Source organism: Coloeus monedula (assembly GCF_965178545.1).
Source record: "Coloeus monedula genome assembly, chromosome: 4".
Lineage (NCBI taxonomy): Eukaryota > Metazoa > Chordata > Aves > Passeriformes > Corvidae > Coloeus > Coloeus monedula.
In genome coordinates, this window is record NC_138784.1 from 54943574 (window position 1) to 54969286 (window position 25713).

The window sequence follows — 25713 nt, forward strand, 5'->3', positions numbered from 1 at the left end:
CACCATTGATCACAAAACAAACCCATCATCACAAGCATCTCTTGAGGAAAGGAGTCATACTACGGGTGATTTTCCAAAAATTATCACAGGAGAATCAAAATAAAACCACGGTAAGCCCTGGATCTGAAAGTCTGTCACTACACAATGAACAATTCATGCCGAGTTTTATGGGAACAGTGGAGGTCCTAGCCTAGGGGTATGAGAACTGCCTGCCATCACTAGACATGATGAACCTACAAAATCGATGCTGTCAGGCAGCCCAAGCCTACTAACTCTCGTAAGCAGTGCTGCCAGCACGGCCCCCTTGCTGGGTGTGGGATGCTGTACAGCCCGCCCATGGCAGCAGGTCTGTGCCGGGCCGTCCCATTCATCCACAGCCCAGGACCAGCTGTTTCCCGCACAGGATCCCCGCGCTGGCCGGAGCCGCTCTGCCGCTTCCCGGGGCTCGCTGTGCCTCTCTGCGCCGCCTCGGCCCCTTAGGACCGCGAGACTGCCCCCGGCGTCATCCCGGCATGAGGCGCCCGCCCACCCCCGTGGTTCCATCACCTCCCTGGGCACTCAGGGCGGCCCGGCCCAGCCACCGCCGGCCCCTCGCAGGGCGCTGCCGCTGCTCCCTGCCCGGCCCTGCCCGGCCCAGCCCAGCCTCCTCCCCTTCTGCAGCGAGTGGCGGCGGGAGAAGGGCGGCGGCGCCGTCACGTGAGGCCCTGCCCGGCGCTCGGCTCCCCGCGCAGCCCCGCCACCGCCAGCCCAGCGCGGCCCGGCCCGAGCCCCGCCACCGGCGCCGCCGCCTCGCCTCGCCTCGCCTCGCCTCCCCCAAGCGCTCCCATGCCCAGCAGCGAAGCGGTGCCGCTGGGGCTGGGCGCCTGCCGCAGGTCGGGGGCGCTGGGCGGGATGCTGTCGCTGGTGGCGCGGCTGCTGGAGTGGCTGCGCTCGCTGTTCTGGAAGGAGGAGATGGAGCTCACGCTGGTGGGGCTGCAGTACTCGGGCAAGACCACGCTGCTCACCGTGCTGGCGGTACGCGGCCCCCGGCCCGGGGCAGGGCGGTGCGGGGCCCACCGGCGGGGCAGGGCCGCGGGGTGGGGCGGGCGCGGCCGCCCGGCGGGGCTGGAGGGGCCGCCCGCCCGCCCGGGGCCGCCGCCCTGCGGCCTTTCCCCTGGCAACAAGTGCGGGCTGTGCTGCTGCGGCGATGCCACCGCCTGCCGTGAGGTCCCGCGGCGATGCGGTGGGATGTGGTGAGATGCGGTGGGAGGGAGGAAGGGGCGGCGGGCGGGAGAGAGCTTGAGGCAGCTCTTGCATCTTTTGCCACCTCGACAATTTCACAGCAGCAGGCTGAGGTGTGTGTGAAAGTGTTTTCAGAGGGAGGAACAAGATGTCTCCTGAGTGTAGCTGCAAAGTGTGCCCATCTTGGAGCAGGTTCATGGGCATGGGGTATTGCCGTGATTCAGGTTTGCTTTTCATGTCCTGTGTATCCCACAATAATATATTGTGCATCCCCCAAGGCCACAAATTGCCTGTTAATGAATTCTCTCCTCCTATCAGTTGCATCAATACTAATGCCTCCCACAATTCCTCCACAGCTCTTTCCCAGCATTCAAGTCTGATTCCAACATTCCGTTCTCCCTTTGGTGATGGTCTTGCAGCCTCTCTAGTGCTGACCCCTACCATGACATTTTCTCTTTTGTCACCATGCTGAATTACATTCCTCATCTTTGTTTGCTGTGCCCTCCAAAATGCATTTGGGTCCATCCCAAAGATTTGCTTTCCATCAGAGGATGGAAATATATATATACATTACATTTGCTTACTACTAATAATGAAGCTTAGTGCATATACTTTTCTGCACGGTGGCACTTCTTGTGAGGTGTATCTCAGCTTCAGCTGCTATGAGATGGAAATTTCTAGATGTTCTTCAGTCCTTATCATGAAAAGCTAGTGGATCATGAATCAAAACCAGACTGGAAGGTATGTGGGCTGAAGTCAAAGAAATTGAGACAATGAAGACATGAGTGTATGATATTTGTTACTTGCTTTTGTATATGATCATGGATTAAGGGGAAAATAGGAGATTTTAGTGTGAATGAGGAAGTGGAGAGAGCAGGAGAAAAAGGTGAAAGTGAGTGCCCAGTGAAAGTATGTTTTGGGTGACATCAGCAATCAGTAGAATATACCTGTAGCTGGTATTTTAGTTGGTTTGTTAGGCACTCAGTTGGTCTTGGTAAGACAGGCCTTGGTGCTTTTTATGCCCATTGGAGGTGTTCATTTCCCAAGGGCAGACCTTACCAAGGAATGGGGAAAAGGCATGACAGATTACATTGCTTCCTGGATTGTTTTCACGAACAGGGCAAAGAAGAATACAGCAGTTCAGAGACCTCAGTACTGTGTGGTGTCAGGCTTCATGTGTGTAACTGTTTGTCCACTCCCTTGTACTGTACCACCAGTGGAATGGCGTCATAGGCGTTTGTGGTGTTAATATCTTGAACACCAGAGCACTCCTGTTACTGCAGGTCTGATTTTCCCTGCAAATGCTATTTCTTAAGAGTATTCTGCAAGGCATTCATGTTTTGTGACTCAGGGAGGGTCACACATTGCAGGTTTTGTAGCTTTTGGATCTTCCAGTCTGGAGATGACATGCCATGATAATCACCAAAGAAAAGTGGCTGGAGAATTTTGAAAAAAAATTAGGATAAGGCAATGAATAATAGTTTGCTCTTGAATACTGTTGATATGGGGAGGGCAAATAGACTGGGAACTCTGTGTGTTTGTGAATATGTGGCTGGAGTGTAATGATGAAAATAACTGTTGCAAAATAGTGGCTACTTAAAATGCAAGCTGCAGTGGATCAAGAAAAACCATCGGAAATTACTGTTTTTTTCACTTCGCAACAGCACTCAGAGATCTTATTGTGCTAAGACTGAATAAACACCCTTTGAGACAGTCTCTGCTCTCAAGAATTTGAGCCATATTTAGTCCTTAGTTACCAATGGAAACCTTGGATAAAGTCACTGCGTTTTACTGTGGATGTGCATCGATGTAATGGAGTAGAATCTGGTCCGTGGCTGTTGATGCGGTAGGGGGTAGTGACAGTGTTCATTATCAGTTCAGTATTCAGAAACTTTTAGAGGACATTACAAACTTCTTAGCATCAGTTATTTTTCATTTGTGTCAGGATGAAATCTGTTTTTTACTGAAATACACAATAAACTTTTTTGAACTTCTTAAGTATTCACAAAAATAGGCAATTTGTCACGAAAACCTTCCTTAGCAAGCACAATAGTACATACTTTTACTTTATGGTGGTTAGGTGGTTACAACGCTTTAAACCAAAACACAGTAATCAGAGCTCTTGGACTAACGTGGGCAAATGATTCAACCTATTCCTTTCTTTTCTTCACTGTGTGGGAAGACAAAAAACTGTAGACATAATAGTTTCTTTCTGTCTGGTTCTGTTCAACCAGAATGGGGAATTTTTAGAGGAAAAGGCTAAAGACCAATGAAAGGGATGCTAATGGTTTACATTCTATCCCCAATACCAGAGCAGTTATGGTGGTTTGGTTTTTTTATTTATTTTATTTTTGTCTGCCAGTATAGCACATATGATGTATAATTTGCTGACAAAAGTGGAATTCTGATTTTCTGTATCCTCTTGAGTCAGCTGCCTGGTTTTCCAGGCATTGCTGTCCTTTTCAGTGTTTATGTGTTCATATGTGTTTATATGTCAGTCCTCCACAAATATATATACTACGTATTTTAACAAATTTGTAGAATCATAGAGTTATTAAGATTGGGAAAGACCTCCAAGATCATCAAGTCCAACATTTGACCGAACACCACCCTGTCAATTAAGCCATAGCACTAAGCGTCACATCCAGTCGGTTCTTGAACACTTCCAGGGATGGTGACTCCACCATTTTGCTGGGCAGACCAGTACCTGATACATAAGATGGTTACTGGTTGGCTTTGTCTTACTACATTTAGTTAAAAGCTTCTGTCACTGCTGTGTACGTGTATCTGTATGAAACTGCAGGTGCTTTTGTCTTCACTTTTATTTGCTACTGCTGTTGACAAGTTACTGAAGCAGGGAAGAAGAGGAAAAAAAGAGGCAAAAGATGGTGAAGATGTATAATACAGAATTTAGCAAGAAGATTCCCATAAGTAAGGTTGAACAAGGAATTGATGGAAGTTGTTTCTTGCCTGAAGGATCTAATTCCAAACTCTAAAATCTTGTGAGACAATGATGTAACTGTCAAAAGTTATACAGCTTTTAAAGCCCCACATTAAAAATTATTAACCTTAGATTGTAAATGCAAACTGGAGCCAGAGTGTATTCTCACTCCACTGCAAACAGGAAAGGGAAAAGTTTCAGAAATTGTACAGATCCCAGGAATAGCCCTGGAGGAGTGGACTGAGAGACACAGTGCTGTTCTGCTGCACCCTGAAGCTCTGATCCTCCATTTTTCAGAAGAGAGGGAACTGATGGAGCATGGCTGCATCCTGCCTTGTCCATATACCCATGTTTTCTTCCAAAAAAACCTGTAGGGCACATGGGTTGATGAGGTGAATATGGGCAGATAGATGCGAAGGGCAGTGACAGGTCCAGAAGGTCCTGCTTTTCTTGCTGGATGACTGGAAAACCAGGATTGCTGTGTATGTTGCAGAGGGCACCTGGGCCTCTGTGTGGACATAATTTATGTAACTAACTGCCTATCCTATTGTACCATGTCCAGGAGACGCAACAGCTTGTTAATGATACATTTTCAAAAGGGAGAATGAATCATGAGTTACCTACTTGGATCTGAGTTTTGTCTTTATCCTCAAAAGATGTCTTCTGTAGCGGGTAGAAGTTTGTAAGATTCCTGTTGGCATGATGAGAAGTGTCTCTGTTGTGAAAATATTTCTCTGAACTGGGGGAGGAGGCAGCACCTGTGTGCTGGGGGTTTATGGTGCACTCAGTTAGTACCTTGTACTTTTCTGTCTTAATGGCATTCTCTTAGTTCTGCAGCAGGATTCTTCTGCTGTCACCTACACGGAAGAAACAAGTCTGCACATAGTAATCTCTACATGAGTAGTCCTTCACTGCTTTTATATTTGGAGTTAAACCATGGTAACAACAGTGAGAAACTACAGGAAAAAATGATGGTGTAGTCAGTTTTATGCTATTTTATCATACTGGGGATAGGACTGGGTGACCTTTGAAGGTTTCTTTCAGCTCAAATCATTCTACAATTCTATATTTTGGCTGTGCTGCCGAAGAATCAGATGAAGAATTATCTGAAGTCTCGTGGTTTCTGGGGTGATCTTTGTTGCTGAAGAGAATAAAAGATCATTTAAAGGGACTGAAATGAACAGTCTTCCTTGATCTGACAATGCAGTAATTGATGTGCTGGCCAGTGCTCTTGCTGAAAATTAATGTGGTATTTTACAGTATTGTAAAATAAATTTTTTTAGGTTGCAAATGAGAACCTTTCTTGTATGTTATCAACTGTTCAATAATAAATATAATTTTGGTTTTTTATTCTAGTCGGGGCAGTTCACAGAAGATATGATTCCTACAGTAGGCTTCAATATGAGAAAAATAACAAAAGGAAATGTTACCATAAAGGTAGGTGTGCATGTTTGAATTAATACAGAGTGAATAAATAATAGCGTGAAAGACAGGAAATTTCTTTTAAGATTATAGGACCCTTATCTGTTTTTTCTAGCTCCAGACTAACTTTTTTTAAAGCAAATAGTCTTACAGTAATATATTTCGTTGTTACATTGATCTGTTTGATTTCATTATATTCCATGCCAGGCAGAAGCTTTGTTGCACTTTTTTGATTTAGAAAAGTCATAAAATGTGGAATTACTGAGGTAGCTGAGTTGACTCCTGGCGGTGTACCTGTCTTTTCTCACCCTCTCCCCCCACCCCCAACTCTAAGTGAATTCTGGAGCAACTTGACTCCTAACTGTGGCATCTCAGTGGAGAATGTGGTTTAGCTCACACATTAGCTATGCTGAAATAGAACATCTAGTTTAAGTCAATTATCAGGGAGCCATCTCTTGGAGCTATAAAGACACACAGGCATCAAAATAGAGGTAAATCACTCCAGTAGCATTAAGACACTGTCTGTTGTTTGATTATGAGGGGAGCCTGGTTGATTAGATCAAATTCACAACTTCTAGCTAAAATTAGGGGAATCTAGATTTTGTCTTTAGCTTGACTTTTCCCTCCTTTTCCATAATATGTAAGTTCTTTTCTCCCCTGGTTCTATACTCTTCCTCTGGTTTGGTATGACTCCTAAATCACTGATCAAAGTCCAGAGATGCCACAGTCAATAAAATGGTTACCGCATTAACCCATAGTTCATAAATAATCCACAGGAATAGGAATATCCTTTGTTGTCTGTCTTTTGCACAGAAACAATGAGGCCATGATTTATAGAGAGAGAACATAACCATAGCTGGAGGGAGGTACCGATGCTGCTGCAGAATTGTCAGGTGTGGAGGAAAACAAAAAACTTGTTGATGGGTCATTAAACTTGGCAAAAATCTTTTACTAGTAAGCAGTCTTCAAAATAAAGTAGGATAATTCAAGAAGGAACTGACCAATAGTTTATATCAGGGTTGTCTGAGCAAATGTTGTCGCAAGATTAAGTTGTGCAGAGAGGGCATGTGTCTGTGGAACTGTACCTTGTTTTACTCTTTGTTCTCAAGAGTAATTTGATATATAGTTGCTATAATAGAACTTCTAAGAATAAGGAGATAATGCTAACATAATTAATATGTTTATTAGTTTCAAAAATGATACTTGGTTTGGAAGCCAGTCTGCACAGGAAGATACCTTGACTCGTTCTCAGAGTCTCTCTGTTAACAACAGCATTCAGTGAAAGTAAGGGGGTATAGGGGAATATGACTCTTACGCATAGATGCTTATTTCCTTAAAAGTCTGTCAGGATCAACTACTTGTATGTCACTATTCCTGTATCTAGGTTAAAATCTTACAGCCTAATTGCTAGATACAATTTCCAGAATCATTTTACTTTGAGAAGAATGACATCATTTGTTGATAAGTTGATGACTGAAGAATGATGAGGGGGTGCCTCTTGCTAGAATCCTTTTAAGAGCTTTTTGCAGCCCAGTAACAGGGATTCAAAGTGAAATTTTCTTTAACCTTTTTATACCAGCAAAACAGGCAACTTTTTTCATAGAAATACTCTGATATTAGACTGTCAGCTATTAAAATTCATGAATAAAGTGTTATTTTACTAAACCCGTGAAGGTCTTTTAAACATGACAGGTATGATGTCTGGGCTAAGCGAAGACCCAGCATTGTGTCTGACCTTTTCCAAAGGTTTCAGGGGACACTGCAAAACAGAATCAGTTAAACTTATTATAAGTGTGGCTGAGAAATCATCTGGGTCAAAAAGTCATCAAGTGAAAAATTGGTATTCTAGATGTATAAGATTGATCACCTTTGGAAAACTAAGCTGCAAACTCAGCAGTTAGGTAATACTAATCCTTTTTCTGTTTTTTCCTGTATTTTGGGGTAGGCCACTAGGAAGGAAGTAGCATGCTAGTGCAGTGTCGCTGCCTGGTTTCTTTACTTCAGTTCCACCTGCAGATTCCATACAATTCGAGAAGGCAGAAAGAACCGAAGCCCATGGTCTTCTTTCCTTTCTTCTGATTTTGGTGGTCATTTCCAAAAGCCAGTAGATTTATTCTCATTTTTAGTCTCTAATCTTAATATGTAAAAGTATGGTCACTGGCATGCCTGTGTGTATGAGTATTTATCTGAACCACAATAAAAGAAAAAAGTGATTTACACAAGCTGAAGTATTTTGTAGGAAAATGCCAGTTTCAGATGTTCTTGAATTGAAGCTAAACATGTTTAGAAATGTAAGGCTGTCAGCTTTAACCATGAATTGTCAAATTTTGGCTTATCAATATATTTAATAACCAGCCAGCTGTTATTTCCAAGAAAAGGAGGCAAAAAAGGAATGATTTTACCACACAGTATTTGAAATCGAAGCAGGAAACTTTATCTTTTGAGGTTGTGGTTGAGGTATTAAAGTACCGGATGATTTCTAGCATCAAAATATTTAATGTACTACAACTTAGGGATCTGCTAGAACTATTTTAATGAAGTTCATTACAAAACTGATGGCTATCTTTTTTTTTCCTTACAAAGGAACTGACTGAATTGCTTTGAGATTTTAATTCCAAACAAGTTTTGCTGTGTGCTGAGTGATCTGATTTTAATGGATTTTCCGTTTTTTGGATCTGCTTAGTATTAGCAGTCCTTTTGCTTTGGTGAGATTTAATATTCAACAAGCTAGACAGTAAATAAAATTTACTTTAACAAGTAAATAAAATTTACTTTAACAAGCCAAGTTTCAAGAACCTCAGAAGATTTGAATTGTAAACTGTTATTTAAAGTGATTGGGATCTTCCAGCTAACCAACCTTTGGTTCTTGCAGTGACGGTATTAGAACAGTCTCAGTTAAAAGGAAATAGAGCACCACAGACATGTATAGGCACAGATAATGCTACAGCTTCATTTCCCTTGCTCTTCCACTTGTTTTTCTTGAAATAGCATGGCCAGGCCGATTCTGCACTTCCCAGCCATTGTGGTCTGGGGGGAGTGGAGAGCAGGTGCTCAGGTGACTGGAGCTGGCGGGGGTGGGCTGTGGTCACCCCGGCTGTCACCACTAGATGCCGGTGTCCCTCCACCACACCCAGTGCAGGCCCAGCTGCGGGAGAGCAAAGCTGATCTTCTTGCTGCTTGCACTTTGCTCTCATGTGGCAGAGGGAGGACAAGGATACCAGTTCTGTGCATTCTTCTGCCAGCTTCCTTTGTTGCAGCACTCCTCCTCTGAACAGTAGTGTTCTCAGGTCTCTATGCATCCTCATAGAAGCAGAATCCTCCTGCTTTGTGATGCTTTCTCCTACTATTCAGGTTATCTTTTCTGTCATATCGTCATCTCAAATGTCATGCAGTAATACAAGCCTCTGTGTGTACTCCCTGTATAGCTCCAGCCAGTGTTTCAGCACATATTGGCTATTCTGTATGGCTTGGATCACTCTGAAAAAGCTGTGCTGTGTCTGGACTGATTTCAAGTCAAAGTGGTTATTTCTGTAAAACAAAGATTTTTGCTGGATGTCCTAGTGATTTATGATAGTTGTCTATGAGGAGGAGCTGTATGGTGGATTCAAAAGGGCTGTCATCCACAGACCTAAGCCCAGTTACTAGTGCTAAATCCCAGGTATTGTTTAGTGAGTTCATTAGTGACCTGAATGGTGGCACAGGGTGCACTTCAACAAGGGAAGAGTGGCTGGTGCAGCAGAGGGTTGTGCTGCCATCCAGAAGGACCTTGACAGGCTAGAGAAATGGACTGATAGGACCCTTAGGAACAAGGTCCTGCACCAGAGAAGGATCAACGCCAGCACCACTACAGGCTGTCTGACGGGAAAGCAGCTTTGCAGAAGGGGACTGGGGATCCTTGTGGACACCAGGTTGATCACTGGCAAGCAGTGTACCTTTGCAGCAGAGAGACCAATAACATCCTGGGCTGCATTAGGAAGAGTTTTGATAGCAGGTCCAAGGAGGACCCCCTTTATTCACCACTGGTAAGGCCGTACCTGATGTGCTGTCCAGTTCTGGGCTTTCCAGTACGAAAGAGGTGTGGAGCTACTGCAGAGAGCCTATGAAGATGATTAAGGAATTGGAGCTTCTCTTGTGTGAGATGACGCTGAAATATCTGAGACTATTAATCCTAGAGAAGAGAAGGCTCAGGAAGATCACATCAATGTAGCCAGAAGATGTAACCAAACTTTTCTTTGTGGTATTCAGTGACAGTACAAGTGGTAGTGGGCACAGACTGAAATATTCCATTTAAACCAGAAGACAAAGTGTTTCCACTGTGAGGAGGATTAAACACTGGAACCAGGCAGATGGAGACTCCATCTTTGGAGCAGTTTGCTCTTAGTGACCTTGCTTTGGACCAGGGAAAGTTGGATTATGCAGTCTCCAAAGGCCCCTGCTAGCCTTGGTGATTCTGTGAAGAGGAGTTAAATGAGGATTAGAGTGGCACAAAGAATAAATGGGGAGCATACTTGGAATTACTCTAGGAATAATTAAGAAGGAAAAGTATGAAAGTACTTTCCCTTCTGATTGTTTGAGAAAACCCTTGGGGACTCTGTCTTTCTTGAGAGTTGTGTGCTGCAGAGGATGAGACAGGATCATGCATTAGATAGGAATGCTCTAGGAACCTCTACAGTAGTCCAAACGAACACTTGGGGTCAGAAGGTAGTGTCCTGAGTTTAAAAGGCAATGTTGAATGTTTCACCAGTCATTCAGACTAACTGTCAGGAATCCTAAAAATGAGGACCAAGAGTTGATCTCAAGGGTGAATCAGATACTTAGGCAGATATTATCTGTAATTGTTTCTTAAAATTTGTTCTTCCATGAAGAAGGTTCTGCAACATCCCTTGTTTTGTACTATGTTCTTTCATTCGTGTTAGAAAGTTTTTTTTCCTAGAATCTGACATGAGTTGCTGTCATCACAAATTGAGCTGCTTTTTTCTTCTTACAAGTCTGGCAGCCATTTCCCAGGAATCATTAAGGTTGTGCTCACCTCCCCCCTCTTTATAGGTCATATTGTTAAAATCTCGCCCTTTTTTATCTCATCAGGAGTTTCTGAAATTTGTCTGTGTCTGTTCTGTAGACTGATGCTCAAAACCAATATAGAAGCTTCCCAGACACTGAGGACAGGGCAGTACATACTTCCAAAACTATATGTAAGATGCTTCTGTTAGTCCATGCTGATTTAAGATCTCCAGCCCTGTTGAAGTGCATATTTAGTTTGTGAACTAATCAAGCTTTTTGTCCTGCCCCTCTACCTGGTTATCCATTTTGTGCATTTGGCTCCCTCTGTCCCGTTGTAGTATTCTGAACTTGCTTATGTTAAATTTCAGCTGTCTTATTTCAGATCATTCCTCTAGATAGTCCAGGTACTTCAGGCTTCTGATCTTTTTATCCCATCCCATCTTGCAGTTATCTGCAACTTATATAAACACTGCTCTATTCCAGCATCCAGTTGGGACACATGGGAACCATAAATGCTGTCCCTGCTCAGCTCTGTCTTCAGCATTTTTGTGCCATTGTTAAATGCTGTGAGTCTGTCAGGATTGCTCAGACTTGAGAGGTAGAGGGCAGGGACAATACATGAGGGAGCTGTGGACTTAAATCTGTCATGGGAGAACGTCCTTTTCTTGTCCTATCTGCCAATATTAGATTACCTTTTCCCAGCATACCCACCATTGCACATCCTCCTGGATTTTCTCTGCTGTTGAGCAAATACAAATTTTTGCTTTCATGGTTATATGTTCTTCAAGGACAAGCAACGTTAATAATCACTGCGGTAGTTATTGATTGGCTGATTTGAGCTATAGCGTCCTTGCCTCTGGTCTCTTTCCCCTCAGTCATCTAAATGCATGGTGTGGCTACATCTTAGAACTTCAATATGCCTGCTTTCACCAGAAATTTTCAGATTATGATGTCTAGAGAATCGTATGGTCATGTGAAAAGAGGGTACAAACGATTGCACATGGTCCTGCAGAATCAGGGCTTTCTGCTTTACTGAGGATACAATATTGAGGTGAGGATGGTTTAGTTCCTTGCACGTGCGATGTTGAGATCAAGAGGATTGCAGTCTTATCTCTAAAACTGGGTTCCCTGGTACCCTCCTGCCTGAGAACCCAGCGTGGACGTAAGCACCATGAGGTTCTGAGAACAGGCTTTGCTTTTGTGTCCTGTTTAAAATCCACCTGTTGATCCTTCTAGGATTGTACTTTGTGTCTCTGATGAAATGGCAAATGTACCCTGATCACTCAGAAATACTCATTCCCATTAAAATGCCTCTGTGCATGTTGTCAGGAGTTGAAGATACTTTGTGAACGTTTTGTGTTGCAAGTCTAAGTCCATTTCCAGTTCTTCAGTGAAAATATTATGATTAAATAATGAACATTGAAATGTGCATGTGGCTTTTTTTTTGTCTGGCATGATTAAAATGCCTAATGGTATGTTTAAAAGTTGGACTTTATCACCAATGAAGAGTGCAAGCAGAGTTCTTTAAAAGGCCAAGACTGATTTCAAAGACCCTAGTGTTCTGAGAAATATTGCCTGCAGAAAATGTAACCATGTGGCACATTTTTTTGACTCTAAGAACAACTATAAAGGCACTTCCAATATAAAGGATAATTAGTAGTAAGTACTCTAGAGTAGTAAGGTATTCTAACTTCCATATTAAGTTGCATGGCTGGTAGGTACTACAAGTAAGGCTGTATAGATTTGTATCTGCAGGGGAATTTATTAAAAACCTTAAGGTTATTAGTTTTTTTTATTCTGTTTATTAGACAAAGAAGATGGATATTTTTGGTTGAAGATTCCAGTCTAGAATAGGTGATTGTTTAGGATTTGTTTCTCCTGAGCTTAGCCAGGTGGTAAGTTACCCAGCCTGAGTCAGTTGTCTGAACTTGGTGGGGAGCAGTGGGTGCTTTGCAAGAAAGGTTTATCAGGTAGGCAAGGTGGATGAGATGAATGGAATAATTTCCTGCTGTTGGTGCCCTCTGAGCACTTCAGTAGCCACAGAAAAATTTTGGTCACCTGGATTAAATGCCTAAATTTTAGGTGATTGAAGTTGTTCCATGCTTTCCAGTTGCTCTCTATCATTACACACTGAGTTGGCTATGAATGCAATGACTGCTTGCTGTGTACGTGTGAGCTCATTGGTCACAGCATGTCATTGGTCACATCTTAGGCCTGTCTGTGTACATTGAGGTGGTGGTGGATGTTACTGGTGCTGCCTTACTCTGCCCGAATACTGCTTACAATTACAATCTGCTTACAATTTCCTCACCTGTTTGTTTAGGTTAGGTTTTATGGCTGATATCTTCTGAATACTTCCAAGAAGAAATATTTGTAGTGTTGGATTAATCTTGCAGGTTAAGATGTCTGAATGTAAACAGCTGTATGTCTGCAGTGAGGCTTAAGCTCTTTTAATAATAGTCAGAGGAGCTGCAGGCAGTACTGTCAAGCCTAGAGCATAATTCTGTCATCCTAAACAAGACATTACATCTGATCAGCTGAAAGGCTGTCTAGACTTTGCTGACTACTGTGAGATTGTAGGTACTGAACCCACACATTGACATGAAGGTACAAATGAGTCACTGTACACATCTCTGTCCGTAAGAAATACCCTACCCAGCATGTGTGAAAAAAGCCATGTAACAACATCTAGAAAACATTTTTCCTGCAACTTGAATGATCATCATCAAGCCTTCCCACAATATGTGCTAATTTGAAGAAATACAACTAGAGTGTTAACGAACCTTCCTGTAACTGAAAGCTTTCAAAAATCTTTGAACCTATTCACGTGCATTTTTGCTCAACTGTCATCATACAGTTCTGTGCAAAAGAAAAGGATCTGCTCCTTAAACATAGCTAATAGTTATGGTCTTAAGATGGAGCCTTAGATATTCCTGAAGAAATTGGAAAGATATATCCAAAGTTTCCTGTTTTAGAAGAATTTGATAAACAGGTAAGTATATGGTAAACAGTGATTCGATCATGGTGATCTAGTTTACAGATTAAAACATTGCACTATTTAATGAGAGTGTAGACCTGCAAGCACAATAAGAATTACTACACTACAGGAGTAGATAATGGAATAAAACAGTGATGTATAAAATGCAGTACCAGCATGATATGTGCCTTTGAGATTGAGCCTGAACAACTCCTTGAGATTTTAATCTTCTGTGAGGCAATGGTACTGGCTATCAAAGCAACTTTTTCTCAGTTTGGTCATTCTGTAAGCTTTTTCTGATTCTTAAAAACAGCTGGTCTTCTAGGGATAAAATTACCTTTTAAGTATTAGGAAACTTTTATTCCTGAGTGACTAATAAAAGCCATGGGAGAAATTGGAAGTCCAGTCGCTCTTTAAAAACAACCAGACAAAGTAAACTTCTTTTTATAGTTAGCTGTGTGTTCAGCTGTTAAGGTGTAGTCTCCTGCCTCTCCCTGTTCATACCCAGAATATACTTTATACCTGTGTATTAAATACTGGGATACAAAAGTAGTTGATACACAAAACATGCAAGGCTCATGCAAGAAAACTTCTTTAACACTAAGATCTCTTTCCTTTCCTTCCTGAGTGCCTCTTATATTCTCACAGTTCTGTCTGTTCAGTCATGTACTGTGAAAATGGTTTGGTGCAGCAATTTGTTTTTAGAATAAAGTAGTTAAATCTTTCACTGGCTCTTCAATATAATAAAGAGTATTAGAAAGTTACTGTTAGAAGTATTTTGATTTCAAAGGGAAAGAGGTGAGGATTTTTTTTCATTTCATACATTTTTCCATATTTCAGATAATTACAGCTTACTATATTGATGTAAACTTGGTTCCAAAGCACTGTAAAAACATCTAGTCTATCTTGTGTCCTTCATGTTGTACTTGAATCAATAGCTGTAAGCCTGATTAGGGAAACTGACTGGAAATGACTTATCTTTCCATTGTTTCAAGGTGACTTTTTCTCCTAATGAGAGTAATCTAGTTCTGCAGTGCAGTTTAATACAGTAAGGTATAGTATATCATCAAGCAAGGACAAAACCAGTATTTTTTTATCTTGTATTATTTATTTTGTGATTAGTCGAGGCTACATCATTTTACAGATTTTCATGGCTATCAGCATTCCAAAAATCTAACCTGACTACTAGCCTGCCCTACCATCTTTTCTTTCCTTTATTCTCTGGTCTACCAAGAAAATAATTTAGTTTCTTTTTCGAGACACACAGATGTGCACCAGATGGCTTTGGATAGTTTCAAGGTCTTGATGAGTTACTGGAGTAATTAGTGTTGGTGTAAGTTTTGACACCTGACCATAATGTTGAACTGTGTACTCATCACGTTCAAACTTTTAAAGTATAAAGGTTTATTTTACTAAGACCTTTGATACAGTGCTTCAAATGTCATTACAGATAATACTGTATACCCACTTCATGGTCAGAAATGCTTTCATTAGTAAAATTTTTGGTCTTATACGGGGATCAAACGCACTCTACATTTAGGTGATACAATAATTTTATGTTGGAAGGAATGGTAAGATACCATTCAGGAAATTATTTTAATGGTGATTTGGGAAATATTTCTAAAATATGAATATAAGATATTGAAAATTATACAGAAATTGATATATAAATATGATTTACAGGCTATGAAATTTAAAAAATAGTGAACATTAATTGAAAAAGGCCTTGTCCCGTAGGTCTGTGAAGTCTTGCTCTTTTGTGCAAATCTCTGTTGCCACATCAGGTTTTATACATTTGGATTTATAGTGTAAATGTGAGCATAACTATTAAAAAATTTTGCTTGTGTGTATATTACTTCCAGATTTTGTTTCTTCTGTAATATATATACCTTCTAGATCTGATATACAGTATATATTGTTTTGATAGCTAAATCTGATTAAAATAAGAAATAATTACTTCTCTTTGACAGAGGAATAAATCCATTACTTTTCAGTGTTCATCACTGTTAATCTGTGTGTCACTTGTAACACAACTGTCTTTGGATGTAGCTGTAACAGCTACATTATCATGCAGCCCTGGCCTTCATGATGTAGATATGTTACTTGATATTTTGATCTGAGAAACAGTTTTGAAACAAGATAATTTTCATCCACCAAAAATACCGAATTTTTTGCAATTAAAGCAGAGTAAGTAACTCCTGTACAGAAAAATAGTGTGTTAACGTTTAAACAAATAGGAATTCTGTGGGATTGCTGGACACTAATAGCATGTGTAAGTATTTACAGGATTGGAGCTTTTATAAAATCATAAGCAGAATTCGAGCTTTCTTTCCTTAAGAATCACTGCTTAGTCACTTCAGGCCTACCTGTACTACTGTTTCCTTTCTGGTTCTGATTAGTTAATCCATGTGTCTGTTAAAGCACATTGGTTGAACAAATGGAGACCTGTGGAGGTATTGGAGCTCCTTGGAGTGGGGAGTATCACCCCTTATGTGGATTCAGTCTGCTCTCTGACCAGCTCTCTGTTTATTTAATATCTGTCCTTATCCTGTTGAAGATCTGATACATTCTTAACTCAGGTCTCCCTAGCCACATTAAAAATTAAGCTGCATAACTGGTTCATACAATTGTCATACTCTTTTGTTTTGAGACTGTATTTGCAATAATTCACCTTGTCTGAGTAAGACTTTTCTTTCAGTGAGTGGGAAAGGGTAACATTCTCCAAAAGAACCTTTGGAGCTTTTAGTGTCACAGGACTGACTCACTCTGTGCCTGTCCCCCTCCATTGACTGGAAGGAGCCAGGGAGACTTTTTAAAAAACACTTTGGAATTGGAAATACAACTTGCATGCTGCATGTAAGAGTTCATTTATTCTGTTGGGTTAGTACTCTGTAGTTCAAAACCATTTAGGGCTGGAGTGTTCTTACCTTTTCTAGGTGTGGGACATTGGAGGACAGCCAAGGTTTCGAAGCATGTGGGAGCGTTATTGCAGAGGAGTCAATGCAGTTGTGTAAGTTTTCTTTTGTATGTCCATAGAAAATGTACTTTGCAACATATATTATTATAACATTAGGTATTACATTTAGTGATATATAAATAAAATAGGTATGTTTTTTTTTCTGTCCACCTCCATCACATAAGAAGACCCATTACAATAAAAGTAGTGTGTTTTGCACATGCAGCAACCCCGACATGTAAGTAATTACATATTCCAGGCCATTTTTTTCCCATGGGCTGTATTTAACTCTATCTTCCTGTATCAATAAATGCAGGGCTTATACAACTCTGGATTTTTCTAATGCTGTTGTCAGTATTAACATGTTTGTCACATTTCAGGTGTTATAATGCAAATTTCTGCAAGTAATGGTCAATACCATAAATAACTGTATTCTCATTGCAGTTACATGGTGGATGCAGCAGACTTAGAAAAAGTAGAAGCTTCAAAGAATGAGCTACACAGTTTGATAGATAAGCCACAATTGCATGGAATTCCAGTAAGTGTTTTCATTATTATTCTTACCTGAATATCAACAATGTAGCCTAAATCCTCATGAGTTGGTTCCTCTGGTCTCTTCAAAATACTAGGTTATATATGATGCAGCCTTGATGCATTGAGCAGTCTTAGAAAAATTACTGTGGTTTTTTTTCATAGTACTCAACAACTTAAAAATACTGCAGTGTGTTTGTAAATTTTCTTGTGTAAAGGTCAGAATAGATTTGGAAAAACTGTGTTTTCACATGTGGCGGTATCAGACAGTGATTACTTCCAGTCAGTCCCTTGTTGGCTGGATTTCAATCAGTGACTCAGGTACGTTTCTGGCAATATCTTAAGGCATGTGAGATCCATCTTTCTGCAGGTTGGCACACAGTAACTTCAAGTAGTGTCCTCTGCCTGCAGAGATTGTGTAGGAGCTTGGCTTTTATGTGTCCTGACGTTTTCTTGACTTAGTATTTCAAACTAAATTGTGTGGAAAAAATGCAAATATGCATCTGTTCTCCAGTTGGAAGTGTCAAAGAATAGTGTATTCAGTGGAAATTTTCATGAGGAATTACGAAGATGGAGACTAATGTTGTTTCTTTAAATGTAATCTGCCAATTTAGGAATCCATCAGGTTATCATTGGTCTTACGTTGACGCCACCAAACAAGAGTTCGTACCTTGATTATAAGAAAGAAAACAGTTGTACATACAAATGAGGAAGAAGTTGCTCACAACCTGATGGCTCTTCCTTGGCCCCCGTTTTTGTAAGCAGTTACTTGGACACTTGGCCACTACAAGTAATCTTAAGTTATCTGAGGATGAGTAGACAGTGTAAGGACTTCAAGAACATAGCTGAACTGTGTCAAAACACTGTCAAAGCCACAGAAGGAACTTACATTAAGATAAGCCACCACAACAGGAACTTGAGATAAGTACAGACACCACAGCAGGAAGGAGCTAATTCCAGGCGTAATGAAGCTGAAGGTTTAGTTAGCATCTGGACATCCCACTTATCCACACATTGCCACCATGACAAACTGTGGGAAAGGAAGTAAATGTTCATACCCATGCCATCCCAAGTTATGGGAATGGCATCTACGCTGCATGGATACCTGGGACTTGGTGTGTATAAGTATACAGTCAGTCTCCTTCTCTCTCTCCCTCCTCTGCTCCCACTATTCTCACAGAAGAATTTTTCAAGTGATTCTCCATCTTTTTGTATAAGGTTTGCTATTATTGTTGTGATCTTATATATTAATTATCTATTGAACAAGTCCTACAGAAATCTGTAGTTATGCTGTTCATGGGGAGTGACATTGCCTGTCCTTTGCACTCTCTTCACAGGCTTTTTTGCTTCTCACTTTTCCTTACTGAAATGATTGGTCTCTCGTATCTTCAGTAGTATTTAATTAAGTTCCTTGTCTTTTATATGTTATAATGTCACATTCCAAATGCCCAGCCTGACCAGCACAGTAATTTCCAAGGTGCAGTGATATATTTTTTACTTACTTTTATTTCATACGTAGTAATTAGTATTGAACTTCCTTCAATTTATTGTGCTCAGGATTTGGCACTATAGATTTTAAAGCAACCTTATTAATCTCGACTGTAAGTAATGAGTTTAATATGTTCCAGATTCATGGGATATAATGGGACAGTCTTGAGTTAGAATTGTAGCACATCTAGAAAACAATAATGCAATCCTAACTAGAAAAGCCTTCCGTTGCTTACTTTATCTTAGAATGTGCTCAACCCAATTATCTGATCTTCATTTATACTTAAAGCCTTAAATAGGAACTCTGAAGTTCCAGCATCTATTTGGTAAATTTTCTGCATTTCTTGTACTTAATTCCTAATGGCTGCCTTTTAGATTTCTACCATGGATGCTCAAAGTGGAGGGAGAGGAATTGGTCATTTGGCTGGTGTATAGGTGATACTTGATTTGGAGGCTGAGCTGTTCAGTGCACTAGTGTTAAGAAGCAAGGGAGCAAAAAAAAGTAGAAAGAATTGTGTCTGGGTGTTTAGGACCCAGCCTCTGCTGCTGGGGCCCTACTTTTGATTAATGTCAGTCTGGTTCTCTGAATTGAATATCCTTCAGCAGCTTGAGTGCACCTGATGCATGCTTTCTTCCACATTTCTTTGCATTTAACCTGACACCGTCCTGTAATGCCATCCAGAATGGAGATATTCACTTCCAGAGGAGACTTTTGATACTAATACACCCAGAAATAATTTGATCCAGTTTTCAGGGGGTATACATCCAGCATCTGGCCCTGACAAGGAGCAGGCTTTCCATGATGTTCCCACAGTCATTGGTCATTTTGAATATGTCCTCTATTGCATTCTAAATAGCTGCAAGATCCAGAATAATGCCAATTAAAAGTTAAAGACAAAAATAAACTTCCATTGCTCCTGGATTTAATATGCATATGAATGATTTCTTTCAGGTGTTAGTTCTTGGAAATAAACGAGACCTCCCAGGTGCACTGGATGAGAAGCAGTTAATTGAGAAATTGTAAGTAGCTGGTTTTGGTAAAAAGCTGAGACATTGTGAAATTTGATATGTAAGTCAAAATCATTGGTAGTCATTGGCAGTAACTGTCTATAAAAGATGCTGTTTTCCATTTTCAGATATTCCACTTTGAGCTCTGCTGGCACCTGATGTAGTGATCTAGGCTGATAACTGACTGCAGTAGATTTGAACCTCTCTTGATTGTTGTTCTGGTTGTGTAAAGTTATTTCAGATAATCCTGTTTTCCCATACAACTGCTCTGGATAGTAATAGGGTCATTTTTAATTTTCACAGTACTTTGCAGTGTCAGTTCAATGCTTGAATGGCATTAGAACAGAACCATTTCAAACTACTGTTGGTAAATTCAAGCAAGTCAGGTACTTTTGCAGTATATCCAAAGCATAACTTAGGGATTACTGAAACTAACAAATTGATGCATAGTAAGCATAATTGTAAAGAAAATACACAATTTTGTAAAAATGATCAGTATAGCACTAATTTTGTGAAACAGGGTTCACAAGTCACATAATTTTAATTAGTAGAAAGTGAAGTTTTCTTATAGTAAGGATGGTCCAAAGTCTGGCTGCTAAACTGGGGCTCACAGAATGGCTGAGGTTGGAAGGAACCTCAGGGTCACCTTGTCTATCACCTGCTCAAGCAGAACCTTTTGCCCCTTGAAGCTAATTGCTCTGGACCATGTCCAGACATCTTTTGAACATCTCCAAGGATGGAAACTTTGCAGCCTTTCTGGGCAACCTTTGCTAGTGCTTGGTCACTCTCAGAGGTAAAAAGTGTTTCTGTGTGTTCAGAGAGAGCTTCCTGTGTTTCAGTTCATGGCCGTTGCCTCTTGTCCCGTCACTGGGCTCCATCTTCATTACAGGCTCCATTCAGATTTTTGTACACATTAATAAGAAGTTCCCTAAGCTTTTTCTTTAGGCTAAGCAGTCCCAGCTCTTCAGTGTTTCTTAGTATGTGAGTTGCTCCAGTTCCTTAATTATTCTGGTCATCCTTTATTGGACTCTATCCCATAGATTCATATCCCTTTTGTACTGATGGTGCATAGCTGTCAGGTAGAGCCTTACTGGTGCTGAGTAAAAGGGAAGGATCACCTCATTCAGCCTGCTGGCAGCACTCCTAATGCACCCCAGAATACCATTAGCATTTTTATCACACTGCTTGATCATGTTTAACCTGGTGACCCACCAAGACCCCCAGGTCGTTTTCTGCAAAGCTGCTTTTCCAGAAGTTGGCATAAGACGTGCTGGTGCCTGGGGTTGATCCTCCCCAGGCGTAGGTCTTTGCGCTTCCCCTCGTTGAACTGCAGGAGGTCCCTGTCAGCCCTTTTCTCCAGCTTGTGGAGGTCCCTCTGGGTGGCAGCACAACCCTTTGGTGTATCAGCCACTCTTCCCAGTTTTCTGTCATCAGCAAATTTCTGCTTTGCCCCATCATTTGCGACAAATGAAGATGCAGAACAGGATTGGACCCAGTACTGGTTCCTGGTGTACACTGGTAGTCACTGGGCTCCAGCTTGCCTTCGTGCCACCGATCTCCCGCTGTTCAGCCACTCTTCAGTCCATCTCACCGTCTTGCATCCAACCCATACTTCCTCAGCTTCTGCAGTCTATGGGGATATTATGGAAGACACTGTCAGAGCCTTACTCAAGTCAAGGTGCACAATATCTGTTGTTCTCCTGTCATCTACCAAACTGTAGATTTCATTGTAGAAGGTTATTGAGTTGGTCAAGCATGATTTCACTTTTGTGAATCCATGCTGACTACTCCTGATCACCTTCTTGTCTGTCACATGCCTGGGAATAGTTTCCAGGATTAGTTGCATCATCACCTTCCCAGGAATCAAGGTGAGTCTGACTGTCCTGTACTTCCCTGGGTCTTCCTTCCTGCTTTTTCTGAAGAGTGATGTTTGCCTTCCTCTACTCTTAGGCACATTTCCCAGTCGACATGGTTGTTCAAAGGGTATTGAGTGGCCTCACAATGACATCAGCCAGTTTCTTTACCACTTGTGGGTGCATCCCACCAGAGCTGATGGACTTCTGTATGTCAAGTTTGTGTATTTATTCCCTGATCTGGTCCTCTTCCATTAAGGGTACAACTTCTTTGCTCCTAACTTTTGATCTCTGGGGCCTGGGGTTTCTGAAGGCTCTTCTTGCTAGCAAAGGCAGCATATTCATGTCCTGTGTAACCAGGTCCCCTGTCTCATTGAGCAGTGGGCCCACATTTTCTCCTGTCTTCCATTTGTCACCTTCTAGTTTCCTTTGACATCCCTCATGGGATCCAACTTCAGCTGGGCTTTGGCTGACCTTCTGGTGTCTCTGCATTCGTGGACAATGTTTTTTTATTCTTCCCTGGTTACCTGTCTCTGCTTTGACCTTCTGTATGCTTCCTTTTTATTACTGGGTTTTGCCAAGAGCTTATTGTTCATCCACTTAATGCCTTTTTGTTTTTTTGCCAGGCTTGTTAGGATAGGTTACTCTTAAGTTTGGAGATGAACTTTGAGTATTAACCAGCTTTCTTAAGCCCTTTTTTGCTACAGGGCCTTATTACATGGGACTTTTCCAAGCAGATCCCTGAAGAGGCCAAGTCTGCTCCCTGAAGTCCAGGCAGGTCCCTATTTAGTTCTCTTCTTTACTAGAGTCTCTCGTGTGGTCTGCAGACTTCTCAGTGCCTTCACTCTTCACCTGCTTCTGGAAAATGTTTTGTGCATGTCTCTGTCACTTGTGTGAGGATAAATAAATGAAAAAATGACAAAGTGCTCAGAAACTCTGAAGGGGGTAGGAGAATTCCCAAAAAGAAGTTGATTAAGAATCAGTTTCTTCCTAAATGTAGAAGCATCCTTTCAGTAGGAGTCAGGTCTGATATATTAATATGATATAGTAAACATCCTGAAGATAAATGGTGCAATCATTTGAGTATTATTATTTTGTTAAGATTTACTGGAGATAAAAACTTGGAATTCTAAGTGAAAAGAATAAAAGGTGAATGATAAGACATGGGTAATACTTGGTTGCGACCCCAAAATGTTATTTTTAGCTTATGGATTTCTGTGGTTTTATTTCTCACTATTACACTGATCTAATGAGAAATTCAAATTTTTGTGAAATGACTTTATAACCTTTTAATCCTTATAGTTTAAGAAATGTGTGGTTTTCTGTGTGCAGTGGCATATTTTAAGAATTTAACATCTGAGACTAGAATTGAACCCACTGAGTAAAAAGCAGAAAACATATAATTTAATGGAAATTTCTGATTTCAGTGTTTGTGGAGTTATAACAGTACTTAATTGTTTTTGTTTCTGTAGAAACCTTTCAGCTATTCAAGACAGAGAAATCTGTTGCTATTCTATTTCCTGTAAAGAGAAGGATAACATAGGTAAGCTTCTTCTGGTGTCATCAGTGTATGCTTTGTACTTTGGATCAGATCAGGTTTGAACATCTACCTCCACTATTATTGAAAATCTCAATTTACATCAAAAGATATTTTGCAAATATTGTATGTGGCTGTATTTGTTTCAACATAGAATTATATGTCATTTAAAAATAACTTGTAGAAATATTTAGTTCCATGAGAAGTTAATTTGACAGGGACCTTGGAAAAGCATATTTAAAGCCTGGAGTAATTGAATCCTTTACAAGAAACCTGTGTTACTTTTGAAAAAACAGTAGCTGCTTTATGAAGGCCTTCCAATTATTAGGTGATCCTAAAAAATTTTGGTGATTTACTCTATACATGATTTTTTTGGTAAGCAGGTTTTACGTGCATGTGGCTGTTCCTTGAACTGAGGGACTGGTGCTTTTTTCCAACTGGAAATGCAATGAGTGTATCCTGTAGTCAGTGAAGACCTGTCCCCCCCATGAACTTGTCCCATCTGCCTTTGCTTTGTGCCTTTTCCTCTCTTTTCTATCTTCTACTTTCCTGTCCCTTTCCTCTGTTATGTTCTCCCATTCCCTTCCCTCCACAAGGCAAGAGGAAGGGATGAAGCACAGGCTGAGCCAGCAGCAGTTGCCTGGGGGCATGCTACCTCTGTGCCACCCTTCTCTGCATGCTGCTAAAACAAGTGCTGGATAGAGGGATACAGCCTGGCTAGATATTTATAGCTGCTGCATGAGGAAGCCAGACTTGGTAGAAGAGCTGGGCAGCTCTGTAGGGCTCAGCTGAGTGAGGAACTGTGAGAGGGGGAATGGGAAGAAAGCCAGTGCCTCTCAGCAGCAGGGGAAATTTCCATCCTACACAGAGAGAACCAGGTAGTGGACATGGTGACGAGACTAACATGGCACCTGGACTTCAGTGAGCTGGGGGAGATTTCAGCTGTGTGCACAGATGTCAGGCAGTGAAGGCTTTGCCTGGAAGTGGTGTACATTTGGGTATGTTAATTTGAAGGAGACCAGACCTAGGTTTGCTGCAGTTTGGGGTGCAACTGTTACCTCTGAGTGAGGGAAATGCACGGAAGGTTCTGTTACACTGGGGAAGATCAGACTTCAGGAGATAAGGACTCTGGAAGACAACACAGGATAATCTCAGTAGTTGAAGGGCAGTGAATGTGATCAAGGTTTTCGAAACGCTGTGCTTGATCCTCGTCAAATTGGCAAGGCAAATTGGCAAATTGCAGTGAAGATTCTCAAAAGTGGGATTATGACTGGAAGCTAGTAAAACCAACTTAAATTCTGAATGAATCCTGGAGAAAACAGATTCTGATCCTGGTCCATTTATATGGATGTCGTGGAGGAGAAAAGCGTGCAACAAAAAGCATGCTAAAATTTGCATGAAAGAAGGATCATTGATGCAGGACAGTGTAGATCACTTACTTGTGGAAGTTCTGGGAGTAGTGATGAAAAAGACTCAAATCCTAACTGAGACTTGGTCAAGTGTCTTCCAGTGTAATATTGTGTCTAGAAAGACAAGCCAGATTCTTGAATATTTGCCAAAACCAAGATAAAAAATAGGAGCACACTGCATATACCATGTGCTTTTGGGACTGTGTGGGTATTGTTGGTGCACCGTGTGTCATATTTTGAGGAAGACCTTGAGAAAAGAGGTTGGGTGAGAAGCTAGGGAGACCAAAGGGCTGGAAACTAGCATTTATAATGAAAGACTGTTATGCAAATATATTTAGCTTATTAAATTGATGAAACTACTAGTCTGTTAAAGAGAAGACTGGGAGCTGTCTTCTTTCTCTGCATTTTTGATTGATGTCAATGCAGTTGAATGAGATGATACTGGTTTTTCAGTGCAAGCTGCAGCCTAGCTAACTGGTCTCATCAGGAGGTATAGGTCTAAGGCTGCCAGTTACTGTGGCCTGAGAGACTGTGGAAGATTATTATATAGTTACTAGCTTTTCTATAAGTGCTGTGGGTTGCTTTTGTCTGCAGTCTCAGTGCCTAAGCTGGTCTGCAAGGATATTCATGGAGTGCTGTCTTGAACTTATGACAGATATGGCAACAAATTTCAATTTGAGGGCTAGAGCTGCTGCTGCCCCCTGACATCCTTCCTGCCTTCCTGACAGATGTTACTGCCTTGAGGCAAAAACTTCTAATCTGCTCATGAATCAGTTTGTGAACTGCTGCAGTTTTCAGCTCAGTGCATTAGATTGCATCAGGAGGGGTGCCAATTTCAGCTATCAGATTTTAGTCCAGTGTTGCATGTCTTTCAGAGACCTTGGACTCCTACAACCTACCTAAATGGCTTCTTAATGTATTGTCAGGTGTTTGCCCTTCTCATTCCTTCTGTTTGTGTATTTGGCTTTGTTCTCACACAGCATTTCATTCTAGTCTGGATTTTACAGTTCATTTTATGGTCATCCTAAATCTTTGCTTTTTCAACAGCTCCTTATCTATGGCTTAAAGAACTTGATGTCAGTCATCATATTTCAAGAATACAAAATGCACATGATTTAATAACATACAAAAAACTAGAAAATGGCCACCTGGAGGTTTAGATTCTGAACTTTAATTATGTGTGAATGAGAACCTGTGATTTCTGGGTTTTGTTTGGTCGGGGTTTTTGTATTTGTATTAACCTGCTGGTGTTCTGTTGTGCTTCTACAGTCTGCAAACAGACTGTTGAGTTTCTCATTTTGTTTCATCTATCCTGGCAGACATAACATTACAATGGCTTATTCAGCACTCCAAATCAAGAAACTGTTGA

General features: G+C 41.1%; 1 protein-coding gene across 1 annotated transcript; it reads left to right on the top strand.

Annotated features, from left to right (window-relative positions):
• Positions 1–825: 825 nt before the first annotated feature.
• LOC309572388 (ADP-ribosylation factor-like protein 8B) lies at positions 826–25713 on the top strand (the record flags this gene model as incomplete). The annotated part of the gene is made up of 7 exons (XM_082280628.1): positions 826–1014; positions 5519–5599; positions 16499–16572; positions 16963–17056; positions 19490–19557; positions 22871–22941; positions 25664–25713. The coding sequence occupies 7 exons, from the start codon at positions 826–828 to the stop codon at positions 25711–25713; spliced, it is 627 nt and encodes a 208-aa protein (XP_082136754.1).